At 46.0% G+C, this 16,571-nt stretch overlaps 1 protein-coding gene across 3 annotated transcripts in view; it reads left to right on the top strand.

Annotated features, from left to right (window-relative positions):
* TRAF3IP1 (TRAF3 interacting protein 1) overlaps positions 1 to 15,128 on the top strand; it is a 72,347-nt gene extending 57,219 nt beyond the window's left edge. For all 3 annotated transcript variants that reach the window (XM_044003918.1, XM_044003919.1, XM_044003920.1), the window contains 2 exons: positions 9,747 to 9,970; positions 12,631 to 15,128. In XM_044003918.1, coding sequence (XP_043859853.1) covers positions 9,747 to 9,970; positions 12,631 to 12,796 — 390 coding nt within the window. In that variant the 3' untranslated portion in view covers positions 12,797 to 15,128. The remainder of the gene's footprint in view (positions 1 to 9,746; positions 9,971 to 12,630) is intronic.
* The last annotated feature ends 1,443 nt before the right edge of the window (positions 15,129 to 16,571 follow it).

Raw genomic sequence — 16,571 nt, forward strand, 5'->3', positions numbered from 1 at the left:
GGGGCCTCAGTCTCATCTCCAAAATGAGGTGCTTGGACTGCATGCCCTCCAGTATCTCTTCAGCTCTAAATCGTGATCCCATGATCCTTTCATCCCTCTTGGCCATGAAGTCATAGGGAATGTGAATTATGATGGGACTTGGATTTTATCTCCACTTCTTTGGAGAATTTCTTGAGAATTTTGGATTCCTCCCTGGAGATAATTGTAGATAGCCAAGAATGTCACAACACTTGGTTTGGTACTCCCCTTTCAGAGTCAGCATTGGTTAGGGCTTTATTGGAGTTCTGTATTCCATCACAGGCCCCACAGGTGACGCATGAAGTGGAAAACTGACCGGTCCAGAGGAGGCAATAGCAATGATTGAGGGCTCTGGAAACAGCCCCTCTGACAAAAGGTTAATGAAGCCCCCGAAATTCCGCTTACTTGGTCTAGTGGAAACTTTAAAAGTCTGGAGAGGATGGGCCTGGGGCTGGGAGGGGCTCACCGGAACAGGCTTCAGCTCCAGATGAAAGGCTAGCACAGGAACAAGCTTTTTATTACTGGCTTTGGTGAAGATAAGACAAGGAGGAATAGAGCTAACTGGGAATAAGCTGGAAATTTAGGTGAGATACTAGACCGACTTCTTTCCTTCCTTCCTTCCTTCCTTCCTTCCTTCCTTCCTTCCTTCCTTCCTTCCTTCCTTCCTTCCTTCCTTCCTTCCTTCCTTCCTTCCTTCCTCCCTCCCTCCCTCCCCCCCTCCCTCCTTCCCTCCTTCCTCCCTCCTTCCCTCCCTTTCTTCCTTCCTCCCTCCCTCCCTCCCCCCCACTCCCTTCTTCCTTCCTTCCTTCCTTCGTCCCTCCCTTCCTCCCTCCCTCCCTCCCCCCCACTCCCTCCTTCCTTCCTTCGTCCCTCCCTCCCTCCCCCCCACTCCCTCCTTCCTTCCTTCGTCCCTCCCTCCCTCCCTCCTTCCCTCCTCCCTTCCTTCCTTCCTGCCTCCCTCCCTCCCCCCCACTCCCTCCTTCCTTCCTTCGTCCCTCCCTTCCTTCGTCCCTCCCCCCACTCCCTCCTTCCTTCCTTCATTCTTTTTTTTTTTTTTACCTAAGAATAAGGAAGAGCTAAGATCCATCTTCAAAGAATGTTCCTGAGTCTCCAGCAGAGATTTCTAACATAATGCAGATCTCATTCAGCAGCAGTCGAGTTGAGTCCAACCTGGCCCTGAAACAAAGGATTGTGATGGATGCTGCACAGTCACAGGTGCCATGAAAGAAATATTAGAGGGGAAAGTCGAGCCAACTCAGATTTCTTCCTCCTCTTTGTCCTTTCTTCAGGGCCAAACCCAAGTCTCACCCCGCCCATTACTCCTTCTATGCCCACGAATTCCTCTTTTCTTGGAACTCCCTTGGGCACTTACAATCTCTACCATTCATTGGAGAACCTAATCACACGTAGTCTCACATCATTTTTAATGGTTTCATGTTCCAATTTTTTGCCTTTGAAACAGGGAAGACTCCTTTAAATTATCCCACTCTGAGTACACTACTTTCAGGTGTAAAGTAAGGAGAAGGGAACATCGTCAGTGACCAATCTGCTTCCTGGAGTTGAGGATGGAATGGCAGGAAGTCCAAGGGGAAGCTGAACATTGCGATAACTAGGAGCCTGAGAGCTCTCACTCCACTGATAAAGTGAGAAGAGCAAGTCATTCTGGAGACCCTCACAAGCCTCTTGTCTCCTTAACCCCAGGACACAAGTAACTAAACCTCCCAGCCTCTGACACAGTTAAGGGCAGGTTGAGGGAAGCCTCATTAGGAGCCCAGACAAACTGGATTCTGGAGGCTCCAATAAGCCCCCTACCCTTCATGACTGCTGGGCCACTTTGGAGACCCACCAGCGCCAGCCTTGAGGAAAGAAGAGGTTGGGGGAAGAGGAAGAAAGTCTGTGCTCCCAGCTTCCCCAACCGCCAGTCACCAAGAGGACACAGGCACGGCCTTCCATGCACATCAGATTCACCTTGCCCAATCCCATTAATTCCAGCCCTGGCAGAGATGCTGGCAGAACTGTGATCTCCGTGGGCTCTTTCCTCACGACAAGCCTGCGAGCTCTGGAGTGTATGTGTGGGTGCCTCTTTTACAGGAAAGGAAACTGAGACTGAGACGGGAAGGAGCCATGGGTGGGATCCAAAGGCCCAGCTTTGGACCCTCTCTTTTCTTCTTTCTTCCTGTGTGATTTGGGGCAAGTCACCAAACCAGTCTGGCCTCAGTTTCCTTAGCAATAAAATGAAGAGGTTAAAATGGATGATCACTAAGGTCCTTTCCAACTCCCAGTCCATGATCCTCCCATGTGAGTACTCTTGGCCATACAACTAGACTCCAAAGTCCAGCACTCTTACCCACTTGATTGGATGGCTGGACAGACAGGTGGATGGATGGATGGATGGATGGATGGATGGATGGATGGATGGATGGATGGATGGATGGATGGATGGATGGATGGATGAATGCTGTATCCTGTGGCCTATCACTGGGCCAGTCAGTGCATAAGACCAAACCAGATTTTACCCTTGAACATTATTTTCTAGGACTGTACTGTTGACACCATGAGGAAATTGCTAGTCAATTCTGTTTAATGGGTAAAGGATCTTTACAAGCTTAGAGAATTCTTTTTCTTCAGGGTCTTGTGAAAACCTTTCTGGAGTCATAAACCCACTGAGGGTCAAATGCAGTGATTTTAAATGGCAGTCCCTTGACTCTACATTGCCAGACCTGCAGATCTCTAATTTAGGTACAAGTCAGTGCCTCATTTCATCTACACTCATGCTGGCTTTACCAGCAGAAGCATCGGAGCTGAGGGCTGGGTCCAGAGAGATAGCTCTTTTGTGTGTGGTGATTATTTGAACGGCTAAGGCATCTTAGCTCAGTGTGTGAAAAGTACATTTGAGTGTTCCAAACTAGAGGGAAATATGTAGGGAAAATATTTATCTAGCAATTCAAAAGCAACGTTGTTTCTCTTTAGACACGGAAAACTTCAAATCAGTCCCGAGTGTAAGAACCAACGAGGCTTTGATTTAGTCTTTCATAAACAAATCACATTGGTCTTCAGTTGGTTTTGCTTTACACACACATGCACACAAACACGTGAGCACACGCACTTACAGGTTTGGAGGGGATTGCGGCTTAAGAGTTATATGTGTATGGCTATTATCAAAGTTGGTATGATTTAAAGGCAGCATCTTTAAAATGATGAAAGTGCCTTTTGAAGAATCAGTATATCTTGCAGGTCAAACAGGCAGCTGGCCTAAAAATATACCCACTTTCCATTGCCTTTGCTCTTGCGGTGAGCCATCTTCAGCAAGAGTCTGAAAAGACTTCAATATGTATTTGGTTGCTGTCCCCAGATGCTAAGGGCTGCCCAGGTGTGTGCTCTGTATTCTACTCAGGGCTGGGAAGTGCACATTCCATTTTGAATAAGGGATCTTCAACTTATTTTGTTTTTTAAATTTTAAAACATCCTTTAAGAAATAATGCTTTAAACTTCATAACACTTACCATTTTCTGAAAAGCTAATTTTAAAGTCAAGACAGTTTTTTTTTGAAGTGCATACTTGTTATTCATAGTTTTTGTTTCAAACAGGGGTAAACTTTAAATTAGACATAACTGATTTTTCAGTGACAGACCATGCTATTTTCACAGGAGTAGTTGTCACTACTTTTTAATAAGCCACAGTCACAGTTGGAGGGAACTTGAGAGGAACCCCAGCCTGAAGAAGAGCCCCTCTATTTCATACCCAGCACGTAGCCATCCCTGTTGGCTTGAAGATCTCCACTGGGGGGCCCCAGGCCCCCAAGGCCTTCCCTAACCTTAGGCCCTAACAGGCACTTGGGCCCTGGTTTGCACGCTCTCTACCTTGCTGATATTGACATCCCCGGCCCACACCTGGGCAGCTCATGGCACAGTCCTTTTACCTACAGCCTGCATTGCATTCTCTGCGAATATACAGATCCCTCATTCAGAAGGTCAGTGTCTTATGAATGGGAGTTGTTCCTGCCCCAGCACTTACCACAGTGCTTGGCACTTAATGGGCTTGGTTGGTTGGTTCCTCCTACAATACAGATGGGATGATCCCCATCTTATAGATGGCTAAGTGGAAGCTAGAAGCAGGATTTGAATTCAGTTCTCCCCGACACTGTGGCCAGTGCTCTATCCTTTATATCCATGGTTGCTGCCACAGTGCACAGAGCCCTGGACTTGAAGTCAGATTTCAAATCTAGCCTCAGGCCCTTACTAGTTATGTGACTCTGGGTGAGTCACTTACCCTTTGCCTCAGTTTCCTCAGAATGTAAAATGGGAATTATAATACCACTACTTCTCAGGGTTTTCATGAGGATGAAATAATATTTATGAAGTACTTAGTATGGTGTCTGGCATATAGTAGGGACTTAATAAAGCTTGTGTCCTTCTTTCCTTCCTGACAGGAAAGCACTGACCCATTTGTTAATGTTGTTAGACCACTCTCAGTTCTTAAGTAAGTGCATTTTCTTAGTGCCCTGAGATAATGTTGCATTTACTTAAGTGACTCATGAGGAAAGAAGACTTTGCTATCCATAAGTCCCCAGAAAATGTTTTTCCCCTTGTTACCTCTTTTTTTAAAAAAGCTAAAAGGGAGCACGATGGACCAATAGATGTGATCTTTGCCCTTTTGTATAAAAATAGTAGATTAATTCTTAGACTTCAAGTAGGGGTTGGCTATGGCTTTTGATGCGGTGAATAGACTAAAATATGGCTAAAATATGTTTGTAAACCAAGAAACCAGCACTAGCACTTAGAACCGTCTGTCGTCAAAGGAGTTGTCAGTATTCTTAGTGATTTAAAACTGAAGCATTTCTCCCAGTTATAAAGACAGGTCCAGAAAGTAACGTGCAGTCAGACGACTTCTCCTTAGTCTGTCTTGGTAGTGTCTGAGTGCCCTGTCTTTGATGGCCCCAGGTATTCTTTGTGGTAGCAAATTACTTGCAAAGTATGACATGGCCCCTGAACTACCATGAGAGTCCTCTATGTACTAGTAGATTAAGAGAGATGCTATGAGGGGAAAACGTGTGGATGTCCTATTGTTCAATGATTTAGTTGTGTCCAGTTCTTCATCATCTTATTTGGGGATTTCTTGGCAAAAATACTGGAATCGTTTGCCATTTCCTTCCCCAGCTCATTTAACAGATGACAAAACTGAGGCAAACAGGGTTCAGTGACTTGCCCAGGGTCACACAGTCTGTGGCCAGATTTCAACTCAGGAAGATGAGTCTTCCTGACTCCAAGCCTGGCATACTATGCACTGTGGCACCACCTAGCTGCCAATGTGTCCCATGGATGTACTATATTCTAGACTGATGACAAGCCACCACCATCCTCTACCACATTTTCCAGGACAGAGTAAGAAGGCATTTTTAGTGAGACTTTGCAGAAGGGTAGCCTTTCACAAGACTGAGTCACTGTACTCTGTGAGCCTCAGTGAGTGCCAGGGAGTGCTGAATCGATGTAACACTGCCATGCTTTATAAAAAGGGCTCGACTTTGCTTTTCATCAGTATTCCATGGCTGACTTTGGTTTGGCTTTGTACCTCAAGCACAGGTGGGCTTCAGTTTAGAGAGAGGATGTGCTGCTATTCCCAAGAGCTACGCGAATCAGGTCCTATTTTAACTGCCCCACAGATGCCTGTTTTTTCAGACAACCTTATGGTGAACTCTTTGTACAACAAATAATCACTCTTCATTGATCTATTTTTCTCAAAATTTTTTTTTCAGATATTGAATTTTTAAAATGCAGAATACACTTATCTCAGTGAATCTTTACTAATTCTACAAATCAGTCTGAGTTTGAAGTTAGCAATCATCCCATAATAGAGCACCTGCTTCCAAAAGACAGTGTATGGGCTGAATAACAAAAGAGTCAGTTAAGCTGCTGTTTTTAACCTTTTATCTCTAGAAGCAGTGATTCAGAAATGTGATGAAATAAACAACAACAAAATGCCTCCAATACTGTTGATTTCTTTGGCTCCTGATTCCTTATTAAATTAATTGTAAGTTGTAAAATCACTGCAAGTGCGTATGCTGACATTTTTAGGGACTGTGTGTGTGGCAAAATGCAAGTAGTGTTAGGTAACAAAAGTAAGTAAAGCTTCAGCTGAAAAATCTTAGAAGTATTTTTCTTAAATCTATATCTGCATTCATCAGTAAGCCAAAGGCTGCTAAAATGCTTTTGGCTGCAGGCCCCACTGCCAGAAAACACAGCTGAATAAACAGCCCACAGCTGGCACCGAAAAGAAAGCCGATCAGGTAGGAGGGCAAGAGGGGACAAGGAGGGGCAGGTTTGTGTCCCTGGGAGACACCCACAGGCTCTGCCACCTCAGTATTTGTGTAGCTTGGAGAAACTGCTCAGAGTAATTGATTGATCTCCTGGGGAGGGCGTTAAATCAAGGTGTTACTGGCTTCCTAGCATATATTGTTATATGGGAGAATTTCAGGAAGCTCTGAAAATATTCATAGTCCTTCCAAAGGAAAGAGCTTGGAAGACCAGACTGCAGTGTTGTTGCAGTGTGTGTGTGTGTGTGTGTGTGTGTGTGTGTGTGTGTGTGTGTGTGTCTATGTCTATGTGTGTCTGTGTTGAAAGAGAAAAAGAGGGAGGAAGAGAGAGATGTTAATGAGGAAGGAAAATTCATTTTCTATTGATAATCTAAATGGTCTGCTTTAAGTTCAGCAAAATAGATTTTGTGCATTTAAACTGAATGTCAGGTTAGGTATGGTCACTGCCATTTCCCCCCTACTATCGACTAATTTATTAGGGAAAATAAAGATATTTGATAATTTCTGAATATACCTTCAAGATTTGTCAGGACAGACATGGCTTCACAATGCAGCCAAAATTAGAAGGGAAACAGAAAGCTGGGAAACAAATTTTACTGCCAGTGTTTTGATAAAGGCCCCATTTCAGATTAGTTTTAATTTTCATTTCTCTAGTCAGTAGTGATTTAGCACATTTTTTTCATATGTCTACAGATAGCCATATACTTTATCTGAAAATTGTTTATATTCCTATAAATTTCACTCAGTTCTCTATATATTTGAGAAATGAGGCCTATATTATCAGAGAAACTGGCTATAACATTTTTTTCAGTTATGATTACGGTGCATTTCCCTCTATCCTATTTCCCCCCATTTTTCCTTCTCTCTCTCCTCTCTCCCTTTCTCCTCTCTCTCTCCCCCTTCCTTTCACTCTCTCCATTTTCAAAAGTGTTTTGCATTTGACTGCTGCCTCCCCCAATCTTCCTTTCTTTTACTACTACCTCCCTCACTTCTCTTATCCCCTTCCCCTCCGACTTTCCTGTAAGGTGAAATAGATTGCTGTTACCAAGTGAGTGTGTGTCTTATTCTCTCTTTGAGCCAATTCTGATGAACCTAAGGTTCAAGCATTCCTGCCCACCATCCCCATCTTCCCCTCCATTGTAAAAGCTCTTTTATGTGAGATAATTTACCCCATTCTACCTTTCCTTTCCTCTTACCCCTTACATTTACTTTTAGATTATCATTCCATCATACTCAACTCTCACCTGTGCCCCCTGTCTATATATACTCCTTCCAACTACTTATAATGAGAAAGTTCTTGGGAGTTACAAGGATCATTTTCCCATGTAGGAATGGAAACCTTATTGAATCCTTTATGATTTCTCCTTTCTGTTTATCTTTCTGTTTCTCTTGAGTGTTGTATTTGAAACTCAGATTTTCTATTTGGTTCTGGTCTTTTCATCAGGACTACCTGAAGGTCCTCTATTTATGAAATATCTATTTTTTCCCCTGAAGGATTATACTCAGTTTTTCTGAGTAGGTGATTCTCAGTTGTAAGTCTAGCTCCTTTGCCCTCCAGAATATCATACTCCAAGTTCCCGGATCTGTTAATGTAAAAGCTGCTAAATCTTATGTTATCCCTTCTGTGACTCTGTGTTTTCTGTCTGCCTGCAATATTTTCTCCTTGACCTGGAAGCTCTGGAATTTGGCTATAATATTCCTCGGAGTTTTCATTTCATTTCATTCATCTCTTTCAGGAAGTGAAAAGTAGATTCCTTCAATTCCTATTTTATTCCTTCTCCTAGAATATCAGGCCAGTTTTCCAGGATAATTTCTTAAAAGCTGATGTTTAGCTTCTTTTTTTGATCATGACTTTCAAGTAGTCCAATAATTCTTAAATTATCTCTCCTAGATCTATTTTCCAATGAGATATTTCATATTGTATTCTATTTTTTAATTCTTTTGACTTTGTTTTATTGTTTTTTGATATTTGCTTCCACTTGCTAAATTCCAATTTATTTTTATTGATTGATTGATTGATTGATTGATTGATTGATTGTGTGAGGCAATTGGGGTCAAGTGACTTGCTCAGGGTTATACAGCTAGTAAGTGTTAAGTGTCTGAGGCTGGATTTGAACTCAGGTACTCCTGACTCCAGGGCCGGTGCTCTATCTACTGTGTCGCCTAGCTACCCCCAATTTATTTTTAATAACAAACATTTTTATTTATAGTTTTGAGTTCTAAGTTTTATCCCTCTTTTCCATGCTCCCCTCTTCCCTATCTGTGAACAGTGTTCTCTTGGTTCTGCTCACTTCACTATCCATCCGTTCAGATGAGTCTCTCCAGGCCTTTCTGAAATCATCTTACTTGTCATTTTTTATAGCACAATAATATTTCATCACCATCATATACTGCAGCTCGTTTAGCCATTCCCCAATCCATGGGCATCCCTTTGATTTCCAGTTCTTAGCCTCCACAAAAAGAGCTGCTAGAAATTTTTGTACAAATAGGTCTTTTTATCTCTTGAGGGATGTCTTTGGGATACAAACCTGGCAGTGGTATTGCTGGATCAGAGGGTATGTAGCCTTTGCGCAGAGTTCCAAATTGCTCTCCAGAATGAAGTGATGGTTTTTTTTATCAAATGCACCATTATTGAACAAGGCAGGAAAGAGAGGAGGTGGAAGGTCAGGTACCCTTCACCTTCTCAGCTGTACAGCACCCTTTGCTCTAAAAACGACCCTCAAAGGATATTCATATTGTGAGAGTGAGGTGAGGATGAGAGGAAGGAACCCTGCATTGAAAATAAAAAAATCTGGGTTGAAATTCAGTGGTGTGGTGGATAGAGCACTGGACCTGGAGTCAGACCTGAATTCACTTATAAGCTGCATGAGCCACTTAACCATTCTGTGCCTCATCTGTGAAATGAGGGGATTGGCCTCAGTGGTCTCTGTTCCCATCTAGCTCTAGTTCTCAGATCCTGCTCCAAGTTCTGCCTCTAGGGCGGGTCTCCCGACCTCTCTAGGCCTCCTTATAAAATGAAGGGTTTGACTTGTGGGCTTCTCTCCAGCCCCACGCCCTGTGAACCTGTGTCAGGGGGCTAAGGGAGCCAGGTTCGAACTCACTGGGATTTCTCGGGCGCTGGGGTCTTTTCTCCCACTGGCACCAAGCTCCATCTACAAGGCGCCCTGGAGTCAGATGGTGCCAGGGCTTCGGTGGGTAGACACCCACACTATGGAGTCACAGGTGCATCTGGCGCATGCGTTATGTGCACCTGTCCACAGGAGAGCCACTCACGCCTTTGGCAGGCTGGATCTGCACCTACCGGATTCCTCGAGGTCTCCAAAGCCCTTCTTGTTCACGTGTTCACACCACACTTTGTGTTGGGAGTTTGTTTTTTATTTTCATCTACTCATACCCAGGTTTTTTTTAACTTTCCTAGGACAGACCGCTTCTGTTGGAAGCAGCCTGGAAGAAGGAAAAGGACATTGTGTCCAAGGAGATTGAGAAGCTCCGGACGTCGATTCAGACGCTGTGTCGCAGCGCCCTTCCCCTGGGGAAGATCATGGACTACATCCAGGAGGACATGGATGCTATGCAGAATGAGCTGCAGGTGTGGCACTTGGAGAACAAGCAGCACGCGGAGGCCCTGCAGAAGGAGCAGAGGTGAGGGGCGGGCAGGGCCTAGGGACCCGGGCACAGGGGGTGGGGAGGGCAGGAGCGCTGCATCCTGGGAACTAAAAACAGCCTTCCGTCCATATTGACCCACAGAATGGCATTTGAAATGGTGGACAAGCCGCTTTTTAAATAATATGTCAAAACTCCCAGAGCTTTGGAGCCATTTAAAATCTCCCGCTGTGGGGGAAGCAGCCTGAACAAAACTGAGGTATAGGTTAGGGAACTGTTTGAAAGCCTTTGTTAGTATTAATAGTGTGGTGAAATCTGCTCATGTGCCTGGAGCAAGGCTGGCTCTTCTGGTAGGTTTGGGAATCGTGATCCCACGTTCTTCATCATACAGTGGCCTTAACCACTAGTGTCTCAGGTCCGTAACCTGTGGCATTCTCTGTTCCTGCTTAAAAATGGTCCAAATCTCCAACTACTCTCCCAACACACCGTGGTGTCCTTGACCTAGAGCTGCAAAAGACCTTGGGTGATCTGGCCCGACCCTCTCATTTTACCTTGATGAGGACCACCCGAGGTCACCTGGAGAGTAAGTGTCAGCAGTGAGATCCAAACCCAGGCTCTCTGACTGGGAGGCAGACTGCTCTCCGCGAGGCTGCTCACCGGCCTGACCATGGGCTTCTCTTCTCTGTCATCTGGCTGCTAAGTGTGGTTTCCCTCCTGAAATTCCCCTTTTCTTTGGATGTATGACTGCATGACTGCATGAGTGGAGGGGAAGGATGAGCTTCTCATCTCTGGTGATGCGGAGGCCAGACGGACAGATCTGAGAGTCATGGTCAGGAAGCCCAGGGGAGCTGGCGAGCTCACTGAGAGGGAGGGTGCAGAGCAAAAAGAGTAAGGAGCCCAGGGCAGAGCCGCCAGGGACACCGGGCTTAGTGAGGGTCCGGCATGCGAGGCAGACAAGGAGATGGAGAACTGAGGAGGGCGAAATGTTAAACCCAGGGCAGAGCAAGGGTTCCAGAGGGAGGGAAGGACAGAGCCAGCAGCATCACAGGCGTCAGGGAGCTCAGGAAGGCTCAGAACTGGGAAGAGGCCCCTTTGGGAAGCCAGGCTGCAGGGGCAGTCGGCTAGAGAGAGGAAGGGACCCTTGGGTCAGGTGCCTTTTCTTGGGTCTTCTAAAGGTTGGGGGGGTGGTTTGAGAATGTTCATAGGCATAGGAGAGACCCCAGTAGGAAGAGATTGAGGGCTGGTGAGTGAGGGGGTGTGAAGAAATCAGCTGCCCGAGGAGACTGGAGATCGGGGATGGAATTTACTAGAGATGACTTTGAAGTTCTGTCCACGGGTTCAAAAAAATCATCTTCGTAGGTGGAAGTTGTGGGCAGTAGACACAGGCTTGTGGGACAAATGTCTGGGGACGTTGTGACTCAGCAGGAGTCAGCCTGGGACTTGGAAGCCAAACAAGGTCGTATGATCTTGGACAATATGGCCATAGTGTCAGGAAGATTGGTGAGGTCCCCCTGCCCTGGTCACTGGGCACCCCGCTCATAGAATCAGACGGAGCCTGGGGGAGTGATGGCGGGAGGGACCGGTGATACTTCCGGGCTTGTCACAGCTGAGAGCAGTTTGACAGGCATGAGGTTCACAATGCAGAGGGGGATGTAGGCTCATGTGGGGGAAGCCAGAGGAGCCCGTGGGCAGAGTCGCTGGTGGGGGCGCTGGGGAGCTCCCTCTCCCCAAAGCTCAGTGGCCACTGGTTAGGATGTTTGGTCAGGTGAGTCTTGTCCTGAGGTCTGCCCCAATCCTTCCTTCCCACCAGTTAAAGCTGGTTCTGACTGCAGCCTCATTCATTCTGTGCTGGCATGGAGGGTGGAGAAGCATCAGTGAACAGTCCTGCCCTCAGGGAGCTTACATTCCCTTGTGGGAAAACAAGCTGTGCCCAGGAGGTGAATATAAAATATGCACAGGGTCGTGACAAGATAATGACTGGGGAGACTGCGCCAGCATTAGCCCCTGGGGGAAGCTCAATGGAGAGGTGAAGGTGAGGAGGGAACAAAGATCTGCCATTTTTGTCCCACTTCACGTCATCCCTGATTTATCCTGAAAAGAATTGACTTTCTGTGGGAAGGTTAATTTTCTCTTTCATTGATCCCATTAATTTCACAAATCTCGTTTTGGTTTTTAATCTACTAAATCAAAATGTATTTTGTAGTTTGGGAATGCTGAGTTGTAAAAAAATCAGTTAAAAAGATTTTGTTATAGTGTAAAGTCTCTCTGTTGCCTCCTTTACACAAAGTTACCTGAGATTTGGGGACATTCAGTCAGTGTGGGCTGGGGCCTGATAAGTATCTCACCCACGTCTAGTTCCTTCCTCTTCATCTGATTCATTTTCTGCCCAACAGTTCTCTGATTTCTGTCCATTTTGGATATCTTTTCAAACTTTGAGTCCATAAATATAAGGAATATTCTGATTTTCAGAAACCTCTCTATTGTTAGCGTAGTGTTTGGCCTTTGAATCTGCTTGAATAAAGACCAAGTTTTCTCTCATGGGGGGAGTTTGGAACTGATGTCAATCATATCTTTGTTTATGTTTCTCCCTTCAGCATTAAAGTGATAGGTTAGATAAACCATCAATCCTTAGGGGCTTGAACAGGAAACACCAGGCAAGTGCCTCCAGTCAATACTGACCCATTCCTGTCTCCACTTAGCATCACAGACTGTGCGGTGGAGCCACTCAAGGCGGAACTAGTCGAGCTGGAACAGCTGATTAAGGACCAGCAAGATAAGATTTGTGCAGTGAAGGCCAACATTCTGAAGAATGAGGAGAAGATCCAGAAAATGGTCTATAGCATCAGCATCAGCTCACGGTGGTGAAGGCCCCAAAGCAACCCCTTCAAATCAAAGGGAAAGACGTGTGCGTGATGGAAAGCCGCGTCCTTTCAGCACTCACAGTCTGCTAAGAAATCACGTCATCGGCCAACCACGTGAAGGAGCCGCCAGGATGACGACCTGGCCGTTGGGCCGTGAGGGTTTGCTAGTGACGGCCGGCTGCCCTTGGCGCACCTGCAGGCTTCCTTCCCTGGCACGCTTGCCTGGCCAGCCCCTCTGGGGAGGTGTGCAAAGGACACTTTGTGACAACAAATGACTACGTCATTTTCATCATCTGAGACCAGGTCCCAGATTTATTAAATTGCGCCCTATGAGTCCTGGGGATTCTCACACGTCAAGCACCGAGAAATGTGCTGCCAGGCTAAATGAATAGTCACTTTATAAAAAGAAGAAAAAGGCCTTGAAAACGCTGAAGACGAATTCCTGTTTGTGTCTGCATTTGGAAAGGTTAATATAAGTGCACGTGTTCTTCTCAATACTCGTCTGTCTTCATGCTTCTCACCTAATTCCAGCTGAAGATACTCCCCTGTTCTATTTTCCTATTGGTTCCTTGCATGTCTTTAAGTTAATGGTTTTTTTTTTCCAATTTCACATTTTTCTGGCTATCAGATTCCCAACATGAAATCATTTGAGTCCACTCTCTTCTCTCCCATATGTATACATCGCCACTGACCAGGCCCGACGGAAACAGGCGACTCTCTGTAAGGCCGCCCTTCCCATCCTCCGAGTTCAGGAAAGAACTCGGTCTTACCAGGCCCCAGTGGCGTTCTGGTGCCTTTCCTTTGCTGGTTTGTTTGTTTGGGGTGGGGGGGGGGTCACAAAATCCAAAAAGGAGCTTTATAGTGACTGCAGAGAGAAGACCAAAGTAGACACATTTATTGTTCAGTACCGCTGTATTACTGTTTCCAGAAAACACTATCCAGAAAAGCCTATCTTTTTATATAATTTATATTAGGTTTTGCATTTACCTGTGGCATTGGAGAAGCTTAGAAAAGTCTTTAAGTTACCGGATAAAGGATTTCACTGTGTTTGGAGATATACTTACTGGTTTTCGCTTCTATCTCCTGCTTAGTTCCATTGCTAAATTTCTGATTGCTGAGGTCATTATGTATGTGCACTGAAGACAGCCCTGTTTACTCGTTACCATTATCTGATCCAAGGTTGACTCCCTTAGGAATGACTCCCGATGGCACTGTTGAGTTTGCCCAGTGGCGCTGGCAGTTAAGCCATGCACTAAAGCTGTCCTGCAGCAATCTGGATGGAAGATCTCAGGGAACCGTCTTTCAGAGTGGAGGCTTTGGAGCCCCCTCCCCTAGAGAATCTTCACCTTCTCGTGAGCTAGCTCTTCCCTGCTTTATTCCCTCCTGCGTGCTGAGCAGCTTTTCACATCTGCTTATGGCCTCTTCTACACTGGATGGCATGATGAAGCCGCGCTAAGATGACCCCTGTCATGCTTTGGGACAAGATGCCTTTTATGCCTTCTATGAATCTGTAAATAGGACCAGAATTTCTGTGTAGAAAGGATGGCCACTATACTGTATGTGCGTAAACATTTGTACAAAGTAAGGTCTCAAAAATTGTATCATAACATTTATTTTTCTTTTCTATATAATTCATTAAAAACAATCACCTATTTTTTCTATGAAGTGTATGAGTTGTACAGTTCAGTTCCACCTTGGAAACATTATTTATGAGAATTGAATTATCTTTTTGGAAATTCATGTATTTTACTTTGTTCTTGTACAAAAAGTTCAGGGAAATTGTTTTACACATTACTACAATGACATTGCCCTTCTCTGCATTAAATGAAGTTTCCTCTAAGACGGACAAGCATTTATCAGAAGTTCTAAGACCATTAATGATGTTCTTGGGTGTCAGTTCCGATGATTATTTTTTCTCAATGCATACTGATTAAGTCCTTGTCTTGTTTAATATTTGGAAAAGATACACAAATGAGATCACCTAAATGCTTTCCCCAATGAAAAACTTCTTAAGTTTTCAGTGAATTTTGAAATCACACCTTCCAGGGATTTACACGAAAAGTGACTTGGTGTCCCAAAGGGTGAGTCTGGGAAAGAGTGTGAGTGAGATGGACATCAACTTCTCAGCCGCTCGTGCTTTCTCAGCCAGCAGCTTTTTAGGGAAATCGTGACCAGCTGACATTGGCCCACACGGAGCTGACTCAGTGACCCCCAGCAAGGCCTTGTCAGGGTTCGGTGTGGTTGGATGGATGATGAGTCGGTTCTGTCTCTTGGGGGTGAAATGAACCTGAAGTACCCACAGGTTAAACTTTGCCAAATAAACTGTCCACAAGATGCTCTGTGTCTGGTTTGGATTTGTGGGGTTTGGTGGAGGGAGTGGTATACAACATGGCACCGGCCCGCACTCAGGCTGATGGTGCGGGGAGGGTAGAGGGCCGTGTTATTGTCAGAAAAGCTTCTTGGAGTAGGAGTAGTAGCCATAGTCACGGTGGCAGCGTTGGTGACAATGGTGGCGACGGGTGACTGATGCCACCGCCACACAGGGCTTTCTGCGGGGTGGCTGGTACAGGTGGATTAGGTGACAAGCTCAGGGGGGATGGCTCAGAAGAAGGTTCAGAAGACCCTGGAGCATCAGGCAAATGGAACAAGGCAGCCTCATAAGCTGCGACAAGATTTGTCTGAATGAGAGCTCAGTGAGGCTAAAGCAGGAGCCTGGGGGTGGCAGAGCTGAGGCCGTCTGCCCTGCATCCAGGCGGGAGCTCCCGGGAATAAGGAGGGGGGTGGGGGGGGGTACAGTCCTCAGGCTCTTGGCCTTGCTCAGATGGCAGCTCGAGGCTCAGGTTCAGTTCTGGTCACAGCCTTCAAGGAGACTCAGATAAATAAGCTGGAGAGCCCCTGGGGGCTTACAGGGGAGCAAAGGGCCTTCAGCCTGTATTAGGGGAAGATCGACCCAAGGGACTGGGCTCTTAGCTGTGTTAGAAGATCCGGAAGGAGGCTTAATCATGTTCTGTTGGATTCATTCAACAGCTATTTATTCAGGTCCCACTAGTGCCCGGCACTGTGCAGGTGCTAGAGGTGGAGAGGCCAAGATGCAACTGCTTCTACCCTCAGGGTGCTTACCTAGTGTTGGGGAGAAGTAACAGGAGGAGGTGGGGGAAGAGAGAGATTGATGATAGATACACACCCAGGCAATAATAGAGGACAGGAGGAGATGGGCAGAGACGCGCGCGCGCGCACACACACACACACACACACACACACACACACACACACACACAGCAAATGCAAAGAAGGAGCAGTGAGTAGAATAAAATGCATGCAGGCCAAGGTTGCAGTGAGGAGGTGGTGCTGTCCAGGTATAAGGGCCAGCGGGTATAAAGGTTTGCAGATAGAAGCTGGAGATCAGAAGCTGGTTGGCCTGGGCGGATTAAGGAGTGCATGGAGGGGAGGAAGATAGAATGAGCCTAGAAAAGGAGCCTGGGGCCAAATTAGAAACAGCTTTCAATCCAAGGAGAGGAATGGAGGAATTTGCATTTTGCCCAAGTCAAGAGGGACCCCCTGGAGTTTCTAGAGCAGCGCAGAGAGGCGGTCAGACCTTGGTGCTCTCATTTGGCAGCAGCTGTGTGGGAGGGTCAGAGGGAGGAGAGACCGGATAAAAGGAAGCCAACCAGGAGCTTACTGCACTGATCCAGAAGAGGGAATTGGGGCCTGAAGTCACCTGGTGACCATGTTAGTGGAAAGAGGGAGACAGAGAAAGGTAGAATTGACGAGACCTGGCA

Source organism: Dromiciops gliroides, chromosome 4 (genome assembly GCF_019393635.1).
Source record: "Dromiciops gliroides isolate mDroGli1 chromosome 4, mDroGli1.pri, whole genome shotgun sequence".
NCBI classification, from domain to species: Eukaryota; Metazoa; Chordata; class Mammalia; order Microbiotheria; family Microbiotheriidae; genus Dromiciops; species Dromiciops gliroides.